At 33.9% G+C, this 20,537-nt stretch overlaps 2 protein-coding genes across 2 annotated transcripts; both read left to right on the top strand.

Moving 5' to 3' along the window:
* The first annotated feature begins 1,865 nt into the window (after positions 1-1,865).
* LOC114914111 (glutathione S-transferase U17-like) lies at positions 1,866-3,824 on the top strand. Its single transcript, XM_073255856.1, has 2 exons — positions 1,866-2,427; positions 3,187-3,824. Exons 1-2 carry the CDS (start codon positions 2,062-2,064, stop codon positions 3,586-3,588), a joined length of 768 nt encoding a protein of 255 aa, XP_073111957.1. The 5' UTR covers positions 1,866-2,061; the 3' UTR covers positions 3,589-3,824.
* A 7,876-nt stretch (positions 3,825-11,700) lies between these two features.
* On the top strand, positions 11,701-13,719 carry LOC105037552 (geraniol 8-hydroxylase). Its single transcript, XM_010913200.4, has 2 exons — positions 11,701-12,678; positions 12,774-13,719. The coding sequence occupies exons 1-2, from the start codon at positions 11,785-11,787 to the stop codon at positions 13,401-13,403; spliced, it is 1,524 nt and encodes a 507-aa protein (XP_010911502.1). The 5' UTR covers positions 11,701-11,784; the 3' UTR covers positions 13,404-13,719.
* Positions 13,720-20,537: the final 6,818 nt, after the last annotated feature.

Genomic DNA, 20,537 nt, shown 5'->3' with positions numbered 1-20,537 from the left:
GGGGTTGGGCGTGGAGAAACTATAGGAGAGAGAGACAGAGAAGGCATGGAGAGAGTAAGAAGAAATAATAAAATAATAATAAAATATTTTTTAAAAAATAATAATATATATAAAAAATGATAATATGTAATATTTTAAATATTTTTTATAATAAAATATTATAAAAGAGTATGGTAGTAAAATTTTATATATTGCACGTGCCATGCTTTACGTTTAAAGATCAAGGTCACGGCTTTCATATTTCTAATGGCAATGTGCATTATGCTTGTTGATACTTATGAGTTGTTGCTTTTTCTTAAGCACAAACAAAACTCCATGGATTGGTTTTGTAATGATCGGGGATTTCATCGGAAAGGGCTAGTTGGAATCCAAGATTAGTGGCATTTCTTGTTCTGAGATAATATGATCTTCAATGATCTAAGATCATTATATTTGATGTGTTATGTTCTAATGATTAAAATTTTTTGATTACTCGGGAATAACAAGCTGTTTGGTATGCTATAGAAATTCAAGGTTATTGGCCATATAATATCCAAATTATCCTAAGACATTCTATATATTTTGCAGCTATGAATAAAATTCTCAAAATAAATCATAAGTTATAATTTTGATGGAAAAATTATTAATCATATAAAAATATATTAATTGCTATTGTAAAATTAGCATTTTCATTTATACTTATATTATATTATTATTTCAATACTAAATTTGTTTTGATTAGAAAAAGAAGATAAATAGAACTAATATATTAAATAATTTCATCATATAAATATAACATACAGTAATATATTTGTAATATAATTATAAAAATATAATCAGCTGATATGATTAATAATATATTATAATATAATATGTATCATCAATACTATAAATGTATTATCAATATAATATAATATATAAGATTAATATAATATATTAATGATATATTAATATATAATTTTTTTATTAGATTAAGAGGTATTTTTATCTTCAGATTTTTTCTCAAGATGACTGCCCTCGGATGATCATGAAAATCCATTCTCAAGGATCGATTTAAAATTGTAGGATTTGATATCGCTGTCATATAGATTCATTACAATATAATAAACATTATATTCTAATCACCCACTCATTTCCACCAACATCATCTTTGATCTTAAGAGCATCACTTCGTACCAAATACCCTTATAGATTTAGTTCAATCAAGTGCATCGCTAAGGAAGGTGCTTATTTTTATTTATCTAATTGTAAAAATATCATTATAAATAATTGCCTTATTTGATGAGGGGGTAAAGTAATCTTATCCTCCGAATTAAAGGAGGAGGATTGGTATGATTCGGTTGGTGGGATAAATCAAAATAATGGATGAAGTAAAGATGCTTTATACATAGGAATATAATATCAGAAATTTATTTTTTTTAACTGTCGTTTCACAATATATATATATATTGTGGTACAAGTGGGGGGCCTACATGCGAAAACATGGAACTCTGACAAAAATATATATATTTTTTAATGAGAATTTCGTTGCGATCAGCCATCACCCTTAGACAATAACATCGCACCAAACCCATTTCTTTTGTTATTCTATTCTTTTTCCACTTTTGTGAATGCTAGGGAGTGGGAGAATTTCTTTTAAAAAAATTAAATTGGGAGAATACAGCATATCAAAAAGTGTTATTCCGCACTCGGTCCACGGTCATTGGGAGAGAAATTGGCCTGGAGCCGCCAGTATTGCAAAACGAGGACCTGAATGGAGCTAGACAAATTAAACAGCCAGAGCCTTCACCTCAGCGCTTACGTAGAGTCTCAGAAGTCCAGCCATTTCTTTTCGGAGGCCAAAAAATTGTTATCAGCTCACCATATGCATGACATCGAGAGAGCATTAATATATTATCCATGAGCCTTGGTAGAAATTAACCGCATGGAGATCGAAGAAAGCGACTAAGAGAGTAGCAGTTTTGCGGACTATGAATCCAGAAGCCATCAGACGGTTAACAATCTCGCCTCCAATTTAGGGAAGTCAACCTGTTGCTCTCCATCTCGTCTACATAATCTAGACCAGATAAGGTCCGCATTCACATGATCTTGGGGAGAATGGCAGCAGCTGGAGAGGAGGTGAAGTTGGTGGGTAGATGGGCCAGCCCCTTTGTCGTCAGGGTGGGGATTGCTCTCAACCTCAAGGGGTTGGGTTATGAGTTCTCGCACGAGGAGCTCGGAAAAAAGAGCGAGCTCCTCCTCAAGTCCAACCCTGTCTACGAGATGATCCCCGTCCTCATCCACGATGGCAAGCTCATCTGTGAGTCCATGATCATCCTCGAGTACATCGACGAGGTATGGGAAAGTGTAGGGCCTTCCGTCCTCCCCGCCGACCCCTATGATCGCGCCATTGCTCGCTTTTGGGCTGCATACATTGATGATAAGATACAACTCATCAAAGCCAATTTTGTAATTCTCACGAACATATATAATGGTAGTCTGGATTTTAGTAGATTTGGGCTTATATTGTCATTTTGGAGGAAACGTTACTGTAAGTTTCTATTTAACCTAGACACGTAATTACAAAGGTTTTTGGACCTTTCATGAGACTGCTATGTAAAGAATATTTATGTTATATCCGGTATGGCTGGTCATTATCTCTGCTGTAACTGGCCAGCTTACCTTGGTCCACAAGTTCATATATCTTGGCATCTGGCATTTCAAAAACAGATCTTAGTCTGGTTACCCTATCATGTCAGCAAATATATATGCTTTGCATACGGTTTAACCGATGATAAAGAGAGTAGTCCCTATACCTAATCTGATCTCCATGTCTTTCACAAAAACTTACCCAGCCATCTCATGTGATCACTGCGATAAGTTGAGGATTTGGCTCAGTTGCCAAAGATGAACTTGTCAAGATTTGTGGTATCATACAATTATTTTGTTTGGATTTGTGATCTACATGATTAGCCACTCAAAAACCAATTAGGTAACTCATTATTTTGACGTTAACCAAAATTCATAGTCTATTTATTTATTTTTGACAATTCTAGAGACAGATGGTCCTTCAAATATTACAAAGAGGACGTCCCAAAATAGCATCACTTCTGTTGCATCCGAATTGCCTTTCCCAACATCCTTTACCTTGAATTTGTTGTTTTCTTAATTTCCTTTCGTTTCTTCTTCATTTCTCTTTCTTTAAGGGCGTTTTTCGTTTTCTTGTAGTTTCCTTCATCTCTTAGGACATTAAGAGGATTAAACGAAGAGGCGAAGGCAGAAGCAGAAGAACAACTCGCTAATGTGCTTCAATTACTGGAAGATGCTTTTCCAAAATGCAGCAAAGGAAAGGACTTCTTCGGCGGAGAGACTATTGGCTATTTAGACATTGCCTTCGGGTGCTACTTGGGATGGATAAAGGCAATAGAGAAGATGACAGGCATCAAGGCATTAGATGAGGCAAAGACGCCTACCTTGGTAGGATGGGCAGAACGCTTTTGCTCTGGTGACGCTGTAAAGGAAGTGATGCCCGAGGCAGACAAGCTCATAGAGTTCACCAAGTTGATTCAAGCTATCATGAATGCTGCTCCTGGCCGCCAAAATATGCATGTGTCAAAAAATGATAGATAATGGTGATTGAAATTATTGTCGTACTATGCATACCTTCAAGCATTGTTAGATCTTGGCACAGGCAACGGACACGGAAAAGCGTGGATGCTTTGATCATATATACGATGCACGGAGAGTGTGGGGTAATTTTCTTAATAATGTGTTTATCATGATTAGACCTGGGCTTGAGCATAAAAAAATGTTAAATTTTACATGAGTCTGATCCAAAGTTGGATTAAAAATAAATAAAATTTACATCGGACGTTCGGCCCATAATCTGCTCAAATCATAAAAAGATGCAAAATTTTTTTGCACCGCAGGCAGACAGTGTAGAAAATCTGACGTAGAGTGTACCATCTCATTCGACTGATCCATATAGTCATCATTTTTCAACGCGTATTTAATGTCTACAGATCGACTTTTTCATTTAAAAATTTTATATGACAAAATATCTCTGTCTTTTGAAAAAATTATGACATTTTGTGACAATATTATGACATCCTGCATCCATAATATGCATAGGATATCATAATTTTTTCTAAAAAAAAAATATTTTCATCATTCAAAATTTTTAAACAAAAAAGCCGACCTGCAGGCATTAAATGCACGTTGGAAAGTAGTTGGACAAAAATATCCTTTTCATATTATGATATCTTAGGCTATATTATGGCATCCTATGCTATATTACGCTATAGAATATCATAATTTTTTTTAAAAAATAAAAATATTTTCATCATACAAAATTTTTAAATGAAAAAAATCGATCTGTATGCATTAAATACGCATTGAAAAGTAGTGACTACATGCACCAATCAGACGAGATGGTGCACTCCATATCGGATTTTTTACACCACCTGTGGTGCACAAAGAATTTTTCTAAAAAGATATGTTGATAGTTAATAAATATATTTTTCTTCGAATGTATTTTTTAAATAAATGCTGTTATATAGTTGGCCTGACCGATCCTTCCTTTATTCATATCATTCTCTCGAGGAAAAGTAGAAGGCCATGTGGAGGGAAATTAATTATGGGTTCCGAAGGGCACATTGTGAGGAGTCGAATTGTCATCACTCAAGAACAATTTACAGCAATGATAAAAGAATTAGCAATTTATTGACTTTAGGACTCCAACCCATTTCCATCCACTCATTTGAACCACTCAGCAGGCCATTTGTTGTCCACTTTGGCAATAATCAAGCTCAACCAAAAAATTTCGATAGCTTTTTCTCTCTCCGATAAGAAAAAGATGGGTTACCATGCAACTATATTGCACGCTTTAATACCGCCATGCTAGAGGTGCACAATCTCGACAAGTCAGTGACAATGTCGACGCTCAAGCAAGAGCTGTAAAATGAGCACCTCATCTCCTCTCTCGATAAGACCTTCCCAATAGACTATGCTGACTTGCTGGCTTAAGCCCAAAAGTATGTCCAGATGGAAGAAGTTTGGACAGCGTACAAGCAGATAAAAGGAAAGAGGTTCTCTGACAAGAAGAGGGGTCAGGAAGATTCTTGAATGGCCTGAGCCGTAGGAGAATTCTCTCGACCATCGAAGAGCTATAGATCAAGGAACCCACATTCGTAGTTCGACAATTATATCTCTTTGTCTGTCCCTTGATCCTAGGCCTTGGTGGAGATCAAGTGCTAGAAGTATTTACGATGGCCTGAGCTAATGAAGGTCCCTCTGGATGGAAGGAACAAGAGGAAGTACTACTGCTTCTATCATGACTATGATCCGGATATCGAAAAATGTCTTCAGATCAACTACGAGATTGAGATCCTGATCTGATGGGGCTACGACCATAAGTGCGCTCAGGAGTAACAAATCGAGTGCTTGAGGAACCGTGCTAGCACCGATCCGGGGAGGAAAACAATGGCAACCGACCAATGGCTGTGGTCATCAATGTGATTTTTGGCTTCATCGGTGGCAAGGGGTAGAAGATCAAATTGAGAAAGAAGAGAGATGGAAGTCAGGGGGTATTGTTTCCTTTTCTGATAATAATTTTTAAAGGGAGCATACTCCTCGCAATAGCACTATCATTATATCATTAATAATAGCAAGCCAAAATATAAAAAGAATTCTAGTTCATAATGAAAGTCTGACTAATATCTTATTTTATGATATTTTTAAAAGATAAAACTGTGTTACGATCTAGGGAAAGCGTGTGTTGACCTAAAGCAAAATCAAATAAGGCTCAATCCTAATAGATGTGCTTTTGACACAACCTCAAGAAAGCTCTTACGGCTCATGATGACCCAATGAGGAACCAACTTTAGAGCACATCGAGGGAGCTAGGACCCTTTGCTAAACCCTACAGGCAAACAAAGCTTTGAATCTCTCGAGCCATAGCCAACCATGGACATCTTGTAACTCTGAGAAGAAAAGAAAGATAAAGGGATGTGAGCTTTACAGCCCAGTAAGAATTTTCATATCACATCAATATAATAATATAATCTGAAAATAATGATAGGCAATATCACATAAAAGTCGATGTTCACTGTCCAGAATACTGCAAACATTTATAGATTATCTGTTTTATCAAAAGAGATGCATCATCATATGTTAAATAAGTGAAATAATTTTATTCAACGATTGTTTCATGTCTTATCTTGCTATTTTCTTCTATTATCACATTATCTTTAATCCTTTCTTTTTGGCTTTAGCTTTAGCTTTGGCTTTGGCTTTGGCTTTGGACTACCAGGATCATGCGACGATCTTTTATTCGGATCGATTTCTGTGATCTTTCTCGGATCGAAATATTCATGATCTTTCTCGGATCAAAGTGGCCATGATCTTTCTCGGATCAAATCATTCATGATCTTTCTCGGATCAGATTCTTTATGATCTTTCTCGGATCATATTCTTCCACACATAAGCCTGTGGGGGCTGTCCCAGGCATAAGCTCCTGGCAAGCTATTCCACATGACAAGGCCAGTCCAAACCATATTTCTCTTTCTTCTCATTTTCATGAAATTATAATATTTGACTTCATTAATCAATTCAAATTTTGCAATGTAATAAATATGTCATACCCATATAATCATACCATCAATCGCTGATACATATGTATTGATATAACATACTCATGCTCAAAATCACATAAATAAATAACAATATCTCAAATATAACAAATTTATCGATCTCAAATCCAACGTTGCAAAATTAAGGAGATAAAACCAACGATAAAATAACATATATGATGATGATCATGTACAGAGATTCTTATCTTTACCGGTGATTGATCCAAGCACAGAAATCAATGTTCTTCTTTGACTTATGAATGTCTTTAACAAAATATTCCATTCGATATCATTTGTAGATAATCATCTCTTCGTAATCCTGATCAAATATAAAGATCATATATGGAGAAAATTACCGATAATCGATCCTAATAATACAGATCGAGGATCTCTCTTAGGATTAACCAAAATTAGGACTTGTCTATGTATCTGGATCCTCCACTGATCCATAATACTTCTAGAGAGAGAAAATTCATGAAGAGAGAGAAAATTCTAGAGAGAAAAAGTAGAGAGAGAAAGTGGAGAGAGAAACTTTCGTATCCTTCCGATGAGGCACTCATGATCGAGATCATCAGAGGTCCTATCAGGATGACTCAATATGAATTAAGTGTTACAAATTTCGAATAGGATCGGACTGGGATCAGATCTACTGCACGAATTTGAGAGCAATCTCAATTCATCATATTTTTAATTCAAATATATCCTAGGGTCTGTGATGCAATCAGAGAGGAAGAAAAGATCCTAGAGAGACAAAATCCGTAAAGAGAGAGAAAAGTCTAGAGAGAATCTAGAGAGAGAAAATGTAGAGAGAGAAGGTAGAGAGAGGAGAGAGAAAAGAGAGAGAAAGAAGATAGAAAGGAGAGAGAGAAAAATTTTCTCTTTCTTCTTCTTATTTTATTTTATTTTTTTATTTTTCTCTTTCTCTTTTTTTTTCTTTTTTATTTTATTATTATTTTTTTTTCCTTTTTCTTTTCTTTTTCTTTTTCCTTTTTCTTTTCTTTTCTTTTCTTCTTCTTCTTCCTTTCTTCTCTTTCCTTTTCGTTGGCCGAACAGGGGAGGACCGGAGGGACGTTTGCCCATGGTCCGACGGACTGCGGTGGCATGGCTGATGGTCGGCCAGCAGCAACCAACGTCGGTGGAGCCAGAGATGGCCGGCGATGAGGTTCGGCCGGTGGAAAAATTAAAAAAATTGAAAAACAAGGGACCGCCCCTTTTTTCTTGAATTTCTCCGGTCATTTGCCGATCACCGGCGGCCATGACCTTCGGAAAACATAGGCAGAGAGGTGGGGGTCCAAACCTAGGGGTGCGGCACCATGGACAGCGGCGCTGGTGGCCGGAAAAGGGAGGGAGAGGGCTCGATCGAACAGAGCAAAATAGGGTCTCCTTTTCTTCTCGATTTCTGGCAAAATTGGCCCGCCGGCAGCGAAGTTTGGGGCCAGAGGAGAAAGGGAAGAGCGAGAGAAAGAAATGTCAGAGCCTTACCTGAGCTCCGGGGGCTTCTTTGACCTTCAATTTTCGGCGAACACGAGAAGAGGCTGCCGCGGCTTCTTCGGAGAAAAGGAGAGGAATCGGGCTCGGAGATCACCGGTGGAGGGTCTTGAGAGAGGGAGAGGCTTATTTATAGGAGATCCTAGAGTTCTAAAAGGCCTAGAGTTCTTCTCCGATCGGGATTCATCGGAGAAGAAGACTCCTTTCGGGAGTCCTCCTTCCGTCCTTTTTTTTTTTTTAATCTGGGTTATTACAATGCGAGAATATGATACTAAGTACTTTAAAAGGATATATGTTTTTCAGCAGGTTGGAGATGATAAGTTCTGTACTGACAGATGGGTTTTAGTTGTTGAGTAGATGCTGTACTTGCAGTTAGGTAGTTAGGTGTTGTTGCTAAGATTGCTGGGCAGGTGGTTTGGCTCTGAGGAAGTTTGGAGGGTGAGTCTGGTTAGAGGGTGAGTGCTTATGCATTAGCATTTGTATTGTGGACTTCAGCAATAAAAGCTTCAGCTCCTGCATTACCAATATATATATATATATATATATATATATATATATATATATATATATATATTACCATTAATAATTTATTTTTAATGGGTGAATTTAGTATCGGGCTAGTTTTCACATTATTATCCGCATGATATGCGATTGTGAGATTGATGAATAAATAAAATAAATGAATAAGGCATATCCATGACACTATCTCAAAGATAGTATTTGCCCCATTGGAATCGTAATCCACCGTTAGAATCGTAATCCATAAATATACAGATGGATACTTGAAAAATTTGATTTCAGAATATAATATCTGATTTTAATTTTTTTTATAAATAAATATATATATATTAAAATCAAAAATAATGAATTATTTCTTACATTTCCATATCAGATTTACAATAATTCAGAAAAAATTATCTAAAAATATGTTCTTAAATTTGAAAGAACATGTCCTTTGGAAGAAGAGATCAAAAGAATTTTTTTTTTAAAATTTTAGATTTAAAAAAATCTAATAACTAAAACTTTGGTTTACCTACACGCGATCCTATGGGCCACAAACCAACAGAAAAATAGTTCCGTTGGAGAAGAGAAAACATTCATCCAGATTGTTTTTTCAAAATCAAAAAGCCGCTGCCCATTAAAAATATATTTATTTTTACCAAAAAAATTATATTTATATTTTTTTTATTTTAACGAAAAGTATAGAGTATGAGTCCTTTACCAAAATAATTTTAAAAAAATTTATTTATAAAAATAATATAGATTTTAACTTATTTACCAAACTAACGTAAATCTTATAAAATACCATTTGAAATGATATTTTATAGTATCCACGTCACCATCCCTTTTCCACCCCTTTTTCACGTGGACGATAAAAAGAAAAATAAAAAAAAATAAACTCACCATTTCAAATGGTATTTTTAAAAACATCATTTGAAATGATGTTTTTAAAAACGTTATTTCAAATGACGTTTTCAAAAACGCTATTTCAAATGACGAGTTTAATTATTTATTTCTCAAAAAAAAATAAAAATTATAATTTAAAATTTTTTAAAAAATAAAAATTTTAATTTTGATTCAAATAAAAATCAACATTTCAAATTAGTATCCCCATTTCAAATTACTTTTTTAAAAAAATATTTGAAAAAAAAAAATTGGGGTAAAAAAATAAAAAACACCATAAAAAAAAAGAAAAAAGGAAAAAGAATTGAAAAGAAATAAAAATTATAATTTTAAATTTTAAGAAAATAAAAATTTTAATTTTAATTCAAATAAAAATCATCATTTCAAATTACAATCTCCTTTTAAAATTAATTTTTTTAAAAAAAATATCCCAAAAAATTAATACCTTAAAAAATTTAAAAAAATAAAAAATACCATAAAAATGATAAAAAATAAAAATTATAAATTTAAATTTAAAAAAATAAAAATTTTAATTTTAATTCAAATAAAAAATATCATTTCAAATTATTTTCCCCATTTCAAATTAATTTTTTTAAAAAATATCTCAAAAAAAATCTTAAAAAATTAAAAAAATAAAAAATACCATAAAAAAGGAAAAAATGGGAAAAAAATGGGAAAAAAATAAAAATTATAATTTTAAATTTTTAAAAAATAATAATTTTAATTTTAATTCAAATAAAAAATATCATTACAAATTACTTTCTCCATTTCAAATTATTTTTTTAAAAAAATAACCCAAAAAATATCTTAAAAATTTAAAAAAATAAAAAATACCATAAAAAAGGGAAAAAATGAGAAATAAATGAGAAAAAAATAAAAATTATAATTTTAAATTTAAAAAAATAAAAATTATAATTATAATTCAAATAAAAAACATCATTTCAAATTACTTTCCCCATTTCAAATTAATTTTTTTAAAAAAATATCACAAAAAATATCTTAAAAAATTTAAAAATAAAAAATACCATAAAAATGAGAAAAAATGAGAAAAAAATGGGAAAAAAATAAAAATTATAATTTTAAATTTAAAAAAAATAAAAATTTTAATCATAATTCAAATAAAAAATATCATTTCAAATTACTTTCCCCATTTCAATTTATTTTTTTAAAATTTTTTTCAAATAAAGGAAAAAATACCTAAAAAAATATCATAAAAATAGAAAAAAATGGGTAAAAATGGGAAAAGTAAATTTTTATGATAATTTTTATTTTTTAAAATTTTTAAGATATTTTTTTAAGATATTTTTTTAAAAAAAATTAATTTGAAATGAGAAAAATAATTTGAAATGATATTTTTTATTTGAATTAAAATTAAAATTTTTATTTTTTTTAAATTTAAAATTATAATTTTTATTTTTTTATCATCTTTTTATCATTTTTTTCTTTTTTATGATATTTTTTATTTTTTTAAATTTTTAAGGTATTAATTTTTGAGATATTTTTTAAAAAAAATAATTTTAAAAGGAGATTGTAATTTGAAATGATGATTTTTATTTGAATTAAAATTAAAATTTTTATTTTTTTAAAATTTAAAATTATAATTTTTATTTCTTTTCAATTTTTTCCTTTTTTCTTTTTTTATGATATTTTTTATTTTTTTTATATCAATTTTTTTTAGATATTTTTTTTAAAAAATAATTTGAAATGGGGATACTAATTTGAAATGATGATTTTTATTTGAATCAAAATTAAAATTTTTATTTTTTAAAAAAATTAAATTATATTTTTTTTTTATTTTTTTAAAAAAATAAATAATTAAACTGGTTATTTGAAATGGCGTTTTTGAAAATACCATTTGAAATGGCATTTTCAATAATGTCATTTCAAATGCCGTTTTTAAAAACGCCATTTGAGATGGAGAATTTATTTTTTTTTTTTGATCATCCATGTGAGAAAGGGGTGAAAAAGGAGTGGAGGCGTGAACACTGTAAAGCATAATTTGAAATGGTGTTTTATAAGATTTACATTAGTTTGACAAATTAGTTAAAATTTATATTATTTTTATAAATAATTTTTTTAAATTATTTTGATAAAAAACTCGTGCACTCTGTGTATAGGACGGCGGCTATACCTTTCGTGTCAAAGAAGCATTCACTTCTACCATTCGATCACGCAATGGTCGGCTAGACATCTGGGTCGTTGGATAAATGAAGTGGTCAGCGTTGCGAAAGAACATCGATGTTCCTGCGCAAAACTTACAACCCAAAGCCAAAATCAGGAAGGATCTTCTTTTGCCGGCGTGGGCATGGAGCCAACCCTTTGGTGCCTCTGTCTCGCTCTCACCCTCTCTCTCCTCTATCTCCTCGCAACCACAAGAGGGAAGCACTCCCGCAACAGCCGCCTCCCCCCTGGCCCGACCCCGCTCCCTCTCTTTGGAAGCCTATTCGAACTCGGCCGCGATCCCCACCGCTCCCTGGCTCGCCTTGCCAAGACTCATGGCCCCGTAATGTCTCTCAGGCTCGGCCTCGTCACCACCGTTGTCGTCTCCTCGCCCGACGCCGCCCGAGAGGCCCTCCAGAAGAAGGACCCCGACCTCGCCTCCCGCTGTGTCCCTGACGCCATCCAAGTCCCTGGCCACTACGAGGCCTCACTGATATGGAACCCCCACAACCAGCTATGGAAAAACCTCCGCGCCATCATCAAGTCGCATCTTTTCACCACTCGAAGGCTGGATGCCACCCAAAGCCTCCGGCGCCAAAAAGTTCAGCAGCTCGTCGGATACGTGCGGTGCCATGCCGGGCAGGCCGTCGACATCGGCCAGGCCGCTTTTGCTACCTCGCTTAATGTAATAACGAGCACGTTTTTCTCCGTCGATCTTGTTGACCTCGACTCGGACAGAGCCGGAGACTTCATGGATATCGTGTCAGCAATCATGGAAGAAGTTGGAAGGCCGAACCTATCAGACTTCTTTCCGCTGCTCAGAGTGATTGACCCGCAAGGCCTGAGGCGTCGAGTGACCGCACACCTTGGAAAGCTATACAAACTCTTCGACCAGATGATAGATAGCCGCCTGGAGGGCGTGATGACGGATCGCAAAACAAACAACACACGACACGACTTCTTAGACGAACTTGTCCATCTCCACATCCAAGAAGACGACACCAGGCTGGACAGACAGACAATCAAAACTTTACTTGTGGTAACAATCGAATCAGCTCTTCTCTGCTGTGATCAATGTCTATGAATTCAGATTATTAGAGTAATTTAAAAACTGGAATTTGAAATTTGAATCAGGACATGTTTCTTGCTGGGAGCGACACGAGCTCGAACACCGTGCAATGGGCCATGGCGGAGTTGCTCCGGAACCCCAGCAGCATGGCCAAAGCCCAAGCGGAGCTTGCCAAAGGAATTGGCTATCAAAGAGAAGTAGAGGAATCGGACATTGCTGGGCTGCCGTTCCTCCAAGCAGTGGTGAAGGAGACCCTCCGGCTTCACCCGCCGGTCCCGCTCTTGCTGCCTCACAAGGCCGAGACAAACGTGGAGCTGGGTGGGTATGCCGTTCCAAAGGGCACACGGGTGCTGGTGAATGCGTGGGCGATTGGTCACGACGGCGACGTGTGGGAGGATCCGGAGTCGTTTAAGCCCGAGAGGTTCTTGGAGAGTGATGTGGATTTCCGGGGCGGAGATTTCGAGCTGATCCCGTTCGGGTCTGGCCGCCGTCTTTGCCCCGGGATGCCGCTGGCGTTTCGGACGGTGCACCTGATGCTGGGCTCGCTGCTGCAATCCTTCGACTGGAAGCTGCCGGAGGGGATGCAACCGAGCGATGTGGACATCACGGAGAAGTTTGGTGTCACACTGGCTTTGGCTGCGCCTCTTCGGGCTGTGGCCGTGCCGACAGAGTACGCAAGAACAAGTGACAAATAGTTGGTGCAGGGAAGTTGAACGACGCTTAATAACATCTCCAGAAATTAAACTGCTTTCCCTTTATATATTATTACTTTTTGATTCGAATTCATGATATTACTTCTAATAACATCTTTATTGTCCTTCTGTAGTAAAATTCGGGTGGTTGTGCCTCCCTTTTCCTCTATGTTGTTTTTTTTGATGAAAATGGGAGGCTAATCACCATCCAGACCTTATCCTCTATGTTGTTTTCAGGATGTTAGATCTGATAATATTTGGCCTTTGTATGCAATGCAAAATGTGTGACGGTTCTTCCAAACCGGAAGTTTACACTATAGATCGTGATTTAATTTATAATGTCTTAATAGTCTGGATACCAAAAATTAAGAATTCTGAAGCTATATTTCTTGCTTGCACATCAAACGGACATAAAATGGATGGCTGCAATATAGATCATGAGCCAAACTACATCATATACCATATTTTGTGGATCCAAAACATTGATCTTGATCTATACATCTTAAAAGATGCACAGTCCAAAATTCATTCGATTTGCCTGAACTGAATCAAAACATGATACGTTAATACCTTTTTAGTAAAAAATATGATATGATAATGTTAAAATTATCTATTTTGCTCCACTAAAAGCATAGATAAGGAACTTTAAAAAAGCATAGATAAGGAACTTTAAAGTCCCATGGTACTTTAACTTTTAGCTAATTTACATGTACGGTGTGATTAAGAATGCTAAACTGTGGTGGTTGTTTTGAGAACTTGACTAAGACCCAATAGCAGATCCACTTTTATCCATAATTTTTTACTTTGCCCATTACATAACAGAAAACTCGTAATCAAATTAAGTGTTGAAATGTAGAAGCAGCAAACTTCTTATTTTTTTTACTTTAAGGAATAAGACAAGGAAAAAACTTCAATGCACCCTTTATTTTTATATAAAAAGTTTAGTGGACTGACATTTTGCTGATTTAGCAACCTCATAATGTGTTTGTTAAAAAATCCTGTAAACTGCACATAGCTCACTTTCTACATGGCAAATGGATTATTGACATGCACATGACCGGAGCCCTATGGATAGGGTGCACATGGTTTTAGGTTCATTCAATAATTGAACCTTACCCAATCAATATGATTAGGTTGATTCAGTCCAGGTTTTAGATAAATTGGGTCGGTTTTACTTCCGATTTTCAGAAACCCAATTAGATTGTGTTGGTATAAGTTTAGAGATTAAATAACCCAGAACCAACTCAAAAGAGTTTCAGTTCAATAAAAATTTACGAGTTCTTAACCCATTCAAAACTCTTCGAGTGTGTCCCCTCTAACAATCTTCCGTCTCCTTCTCTGCAAGTACGAACTTGGGAAGAGTAGTGTTGATCGGAGAAGAAAAATGCGTGCACAAAGTCTCCATCAATACATGAAGAGTTGCATGCAAGGGAGAACCTTCAGCTAAAATTTCTCCTCCAGATTGTGATTAGTCTTCAACCTTGAGAAAAAATTGCTCTTGCTGAAGGATGAAGCGAGAGAGCGGAGGGGGAAAACTTCCCCACCGTTCTCCATCAACCCCCACTCCCATCAAACTCCACAGCACCATTCCCATCGATTTCCCATCCACCCCAAACATCCCACTCACCAGCACTCTTCCATACTGTCACGCCCCGAACCCAATATTGGATCAGATACATGATGACTGCACACTCTTTAGAGCAAATCCTAAAGAATATGCAGAGGCCAAAAATAATTCATTATAACTTCAATATCCATAATGTCTAATTTCAATAATAATTAGTAAAACTTGCATAACTACAAATTAAATTTTTTCAATGCTTAATAAGTATCATGACACTCTATCTATTCATCTGCTCACCCACAAATCCATATCATAACCAATCATGAGCGTCCGTAACTCTGAGAAGAAAAAAAAAAAATAGAGGAGTGTGAGCTTTATAGCCCAGTAAGAATTTTCATATCACACCAATATAATAATATAATCTAAAAATAAGGATAAATAATAAAATATTAAATTTCATATTCAATATCCGGAATAATGCAAATATCTATAATTTATCTGTCTTGTCAAAAGAGATACATCATCATATGTTAACGGGTGAAATAATTTTATTCAACAATTATTTCATGTCTGGTCTTTTTTTCTCTTTTAATTATCACAAAATCTTTAATCTTTTTCTTTCTGATTTTGGACTAACCAAGACTATGCCTCAATTTCATCTGATCAAATTTTCACTCATAAGCCTCTCAAGGCTATTCCAGGCATAAGCTCCTGGCGGGCTGTCTCAGGCATAAGCTCTTGACGGGTTGTTCAGCATAAGCTCCTGGCCGGCTGATCTATAATAAGCCCATGGGGCTGTCCAAGCATAAGCTCCTGACGGGCTGTCCAGACATAAGCTCCTGACGGGTTGTTCCACATATAAGCTATGGGCTGTTCCAGGTATAAGCTCTTGGTGGCTGTCTCAGACATAAGCTCATGACCGACTGTCCCAGGCATAAGCTTGACGGATTGTTCAATATACAAGCTAGTCCAAACCATACCTTTTTATTTAATTATTATATGTTGATTTCACAAATCAATTCTAATTTACATTGTGATCAAATAAGATATGTCATATCAATATAATCATGCCATCAATCAATGATACATATATATTGACATAATATACTCATGCTCAAACATTATATAAGCAAATAACGGTATCTCAGATATAGCAAATTTATCAATCTCAAATCCAACAATGCAAAATAATGTGCAAGACTAATGATAAAATAGCATATATAATGGTGATCATGTACAGGATTCTTACCTCTATTGGTAACCAATCTAAATGCAAAATTCGATGAGCTCCTCAATCTACATATCCAAAATCAAGATATTTTGCTCCATATCTTCTTGTACAATAATTAAATCTCTACATGATCAGGGTTAAATATAAAAATCATAATATGGAGAAATTATGGATTAATGATCCTAATAATATAAATCCAGAACTCTCCTACGATTAACCAAAATTGAGATTTGTTTAAGTATCTGACCCTCCATTGGTCTACAAGATTTTTAGAGAGAGAAAATCCATGAAGAGAGAGAAAATTTTAGAGAAAAAAATAGAGAAAGAAAATAGAGAAGAATCTTCGCATCCTTCAGATGAGGCAATCATGATCGAGATTATTAGAGATCATATCAGAGTGATTCAATATGGATTAACTATGAGTAGATGTTATAAATTTCAAATAAAGATCGGACTGGATCCAACCTATTGCATGGATTTCAAAGTGATTTCAGTCATCTTATTTTTATCTCAAGTTTATCCTAGGATCCATGATGCAGTTAGAGAGAGAGTAGAAAGATCCCAGAGAGAGAAATTTTAGAGAAAAGTAGAGAGAGAATTTAGAGAGAAATTGGAGAGAGAAAGTAGAAAGAGGAGAGAGAAAATTCACTCTCATTTTCTTTTCTTTTTTTTTCTTTCCTTTTCTTTTCTTTTTCTTCTTTTTCATTTTCTTTTCTTCTCTTTTCTTTTTCTCCTTCTCTTTTTTCCGTTTTCTTCTTTCTTTTCTTCTTTTCCTCGTCCAAAATAGGGGACCCGATCTCCTCTTCTCCTATCGCCCTCATGCGGCCAAAGAAGGCCGACTCTGGCCACCCCTGGTAGCACACGACGGCGGCGCATCCACAGCCTCGGCAACAACCCCAACAGCGGCTGTGACCGGTGGCATACAAAGAAAAGAAAAAGAAAATAGGGATGGTCATGTTCTTCTCCAAACCGGTAGCTTGCCGGCTCGTTGGTGAAAGAAAGATACTTAAAAAGAGGTAAAAGGGCAGAGAAGGGCTTACCTTACTCCGACAGCCGAGAAAGACTCTGGCGAACCCCTTTTCCGTTTAAGAACCTGCAGATCCTCTTGAAAAATTCTTCAAATTTCTTAAAAATCTCTCCAAAATTCTTTGGTAGAGACCTAAGGGAGGAAGGAGGGTTTTATAGGGGAGCTATCCTATCCTAAGCCAGACTCCAAGGATTCGATTTCATCAGAGTCGGAGGGGAAGAAGACTCCGGTTAGGAGTCTTCCTCCTCCTCTGGTCGGGCTCTGTTTTGGGCTCTCCAGGTTTTGCCAGGCCCAAGAGCCCTATGGGCTAGGTCATGACATTCTTCCTCTTTAAAATAATTTCGTCCTCGAAATTAAGTTATATTATTTGAGATATATATTTAAAGTATACATTCTTCATATCATTCTCATGCTTTCGATAATATCTTATATTTTATTTTTTTATATTTTTTTCTCATGATCTTGATATAATAAAATTATTTGAAATCTCAAATCTATTTTTTTATATTGAAAATAGTAACATTTTGGGTTTGTATTAACATAACACAGTTATTTATCTAATACATTCTACTCAGAATTCATAATTGTCTCAAACTACCTATGATAGGAATTCAGATGTCTAAGATTCTTCTTGATATTTTCTATAATGATATAATCTACTGACAAAAATTATCTGACTATGATCATATTAGGTCAAAATTTGTAGCATCCTTTCATTATCAATAAAATTTTTTTTATTTGCAACTAATTTATTTCATAATATTTTTGATTTAAAAATTAATATTTCTAATCAATTTAAACCATCATACTTTTGCTGCGCACTCTGATCTCAATTTATCAAATTATATAGGTTTATCGAAAGATAGAATATCTTGTATGTTAGATCAATCAAAGATAGATCAAACCTTCAAATTTTTATTTAGATCTTAAAACAAAACTTTAAGTTTCTTTATTCTTTACTGCCCCTTTGCATAGCACATCAAAATTAAATCTTGATCCACTTTCATGTTTGAAATCATTACATAAGTTTCATCACTCTCCTAGAATTCAGTATGTTTAGAATTAATTTTGAGTCAACCTTCGATTTATCTTACAATCATTTAGGTAACTTTCAAACCAACCTTTCTTCGCAAAAGAATTAACTCCAACTTGAGCAAACTAGAAGAACTCAAGTCAATATCCTTGTAAGTAGAATCAACTTGATTATTTCTTATAGAGCTCTCTTCATCACAATCCTTAATATTAATCGATAAATCCATACAAAATCTTATCCCTTGTATAAGTCATTCAAAATTTAACACTACCAAGATATCTTAGTTCAATTCAGAAATCCAACTTTGACTTGAATAATTAATACACTTCACCATCTTCAACAATCATAAGAAAAATTAAGAAATCTAATCCAAAGATGGTAATACAAATTATTAAAGATTTATCATAATGTATATATCATATTCTAACAAAATTAATCTTCGTATTTAATTTAACAATAATATCAAAATATCTTATATCCACTTAGAAAGTAAACTTTTAACTTAAATTTAATGCAACTGGAAAGATAAAAAAAATCATATCCAAATATGATATTTTGAATAACCAAAGATTTCATAAGATGTGTATCTCATATTCTCATAATAAATCTAAGTATATTTTTCATCTAAAATTGAGTTTCATATATGACTTCTTATAAGTTCAATGCTCAAAAATATTTTTTTCTCGTATGATGTTATTTTTTCTTAGATCACATCCTAATGACTTCCTTCAGATAAATTTAAAATTTATAATACTCAGATAATTAACATCAAAATTAAAAAAATTATTATGATCTCCACCCATATAAGTTTAGCATTTCAAAATCATCGAGTATACCCAACATAACATATCAAGACCTCTCACTTCATTCTAGGGTCAACACTTCTCATACTCAGGTCCATCCTACTAATTGAAATCTAAGATATAACTCGTCAATTCTATTATAACATCATATACTACTTATACATAATTTTTATCATAGTATCTATTCATTCAAAATCTCAAATATTGAATCTTTTCTTTTATTCTATCATATTTTTTATGATCATAATCTAAGTTCAAATATCACTAAAGTCACAATTCTGAATAATTATAATCTTAAGCTCAAATACCACTTAAATCTATTCTCTAGTGATCATAACCTAAACTCTAATATCATTCTATTACATCTTTAATGATCATAATCTTAAACTCTGATATTATCTATTATACTTCATTGATTATAATCCTAGAGTTTTAATATCACTTATGTCACAATCCTAATGACCTTAAAATTTTAATACTACTTCATTCATATACTCTGATATTACTCTATCACATCCTATTGATTATACATAAACTTTGATATTACTTCATAATTTCTAATGATGTTAAACCTAAGCTCTGATATTATTAATATATCCTGATCACTTATATCATAGTTTCCAAATGATCATAATCTGGCTCGAACCACTCTGTTACATCCTATTGATCTTACATAAAGTTTTGATATCACTTCATAATCCCAATGACTTAAACTTAAGCTCTAATATCATTTTGTCATATCCTAATCACTAATATCATAATCCCCAAATGATTATAACTGAGCTCTGATACCACTCTATCATGCCCCAATCAACACCTGGATCAGATACGTGATGGCCAACACTCCTTAGAGTAAGTCCTAAAGAATATGCAAGGCCAAAAGTAATTCATTACAACTTCAATATCCATAATGTCTAATTTCAATAATAATTAGTAAAACTTACACAATTACAAATTAAATTTTTCAATCCGCTGATCAAGTATAATGACACTCTATCTATTCATTGCTCACTCCAAATACATACCATAACCAATATGAGCGTCCTATAACTTTGAGAAGAAAAAAAAAAAATAGAAGGGTGTGAGCTTTACAGTCAAGTAAGAATTTTCATATCATATCAATATAATAATATAATCTAAAATAAAGATAAATAAAAAATATTAAATCTCATATTCAATATCTAAAATAATGTAAATATCTATAATTTATCTATCTTGTCAAAAAAGATGCATCATTATATGTTAATGGGTGAAACAATTTTATTCGATAATTTTTCATGTCTGATCTTTTCTTTCTCTTTTAATTATCATAAAATTTTAATCTTTTTCTTTCTGGATTGGACTAACTAAGACTATGCCTCAATCTCCATCCGACCAAATTTCCACTCATAAGCCTCTCAAGGTTGTCCCAAGCATAAGCTTCTGACCGGTTATTTCAGGTATAAACTCCTGACGGCTGTCCAAGATAAGCTCCTGACC

Source organism: Elaeis guineensis, chromosome 4, assembly GCF_000442705.2.
Source record: "Elaeis guineensis isolate ETL-2024a chromosome 4, EG11, whole genome shotgun sequence".
In the NCBI taxonomy this organism is placed as follows: domain Eukaryota; kingdom Viridiplantae; phylum Streptophyta; class Magnoliopsida; order Arecales; family Arecaceae; genus Elaeis; species Elaeis guineensis.
Note: the sequence above shows the minus strand (reverse complement) of the source record. Positions and strands in the feature narration are given on the sequence as shown.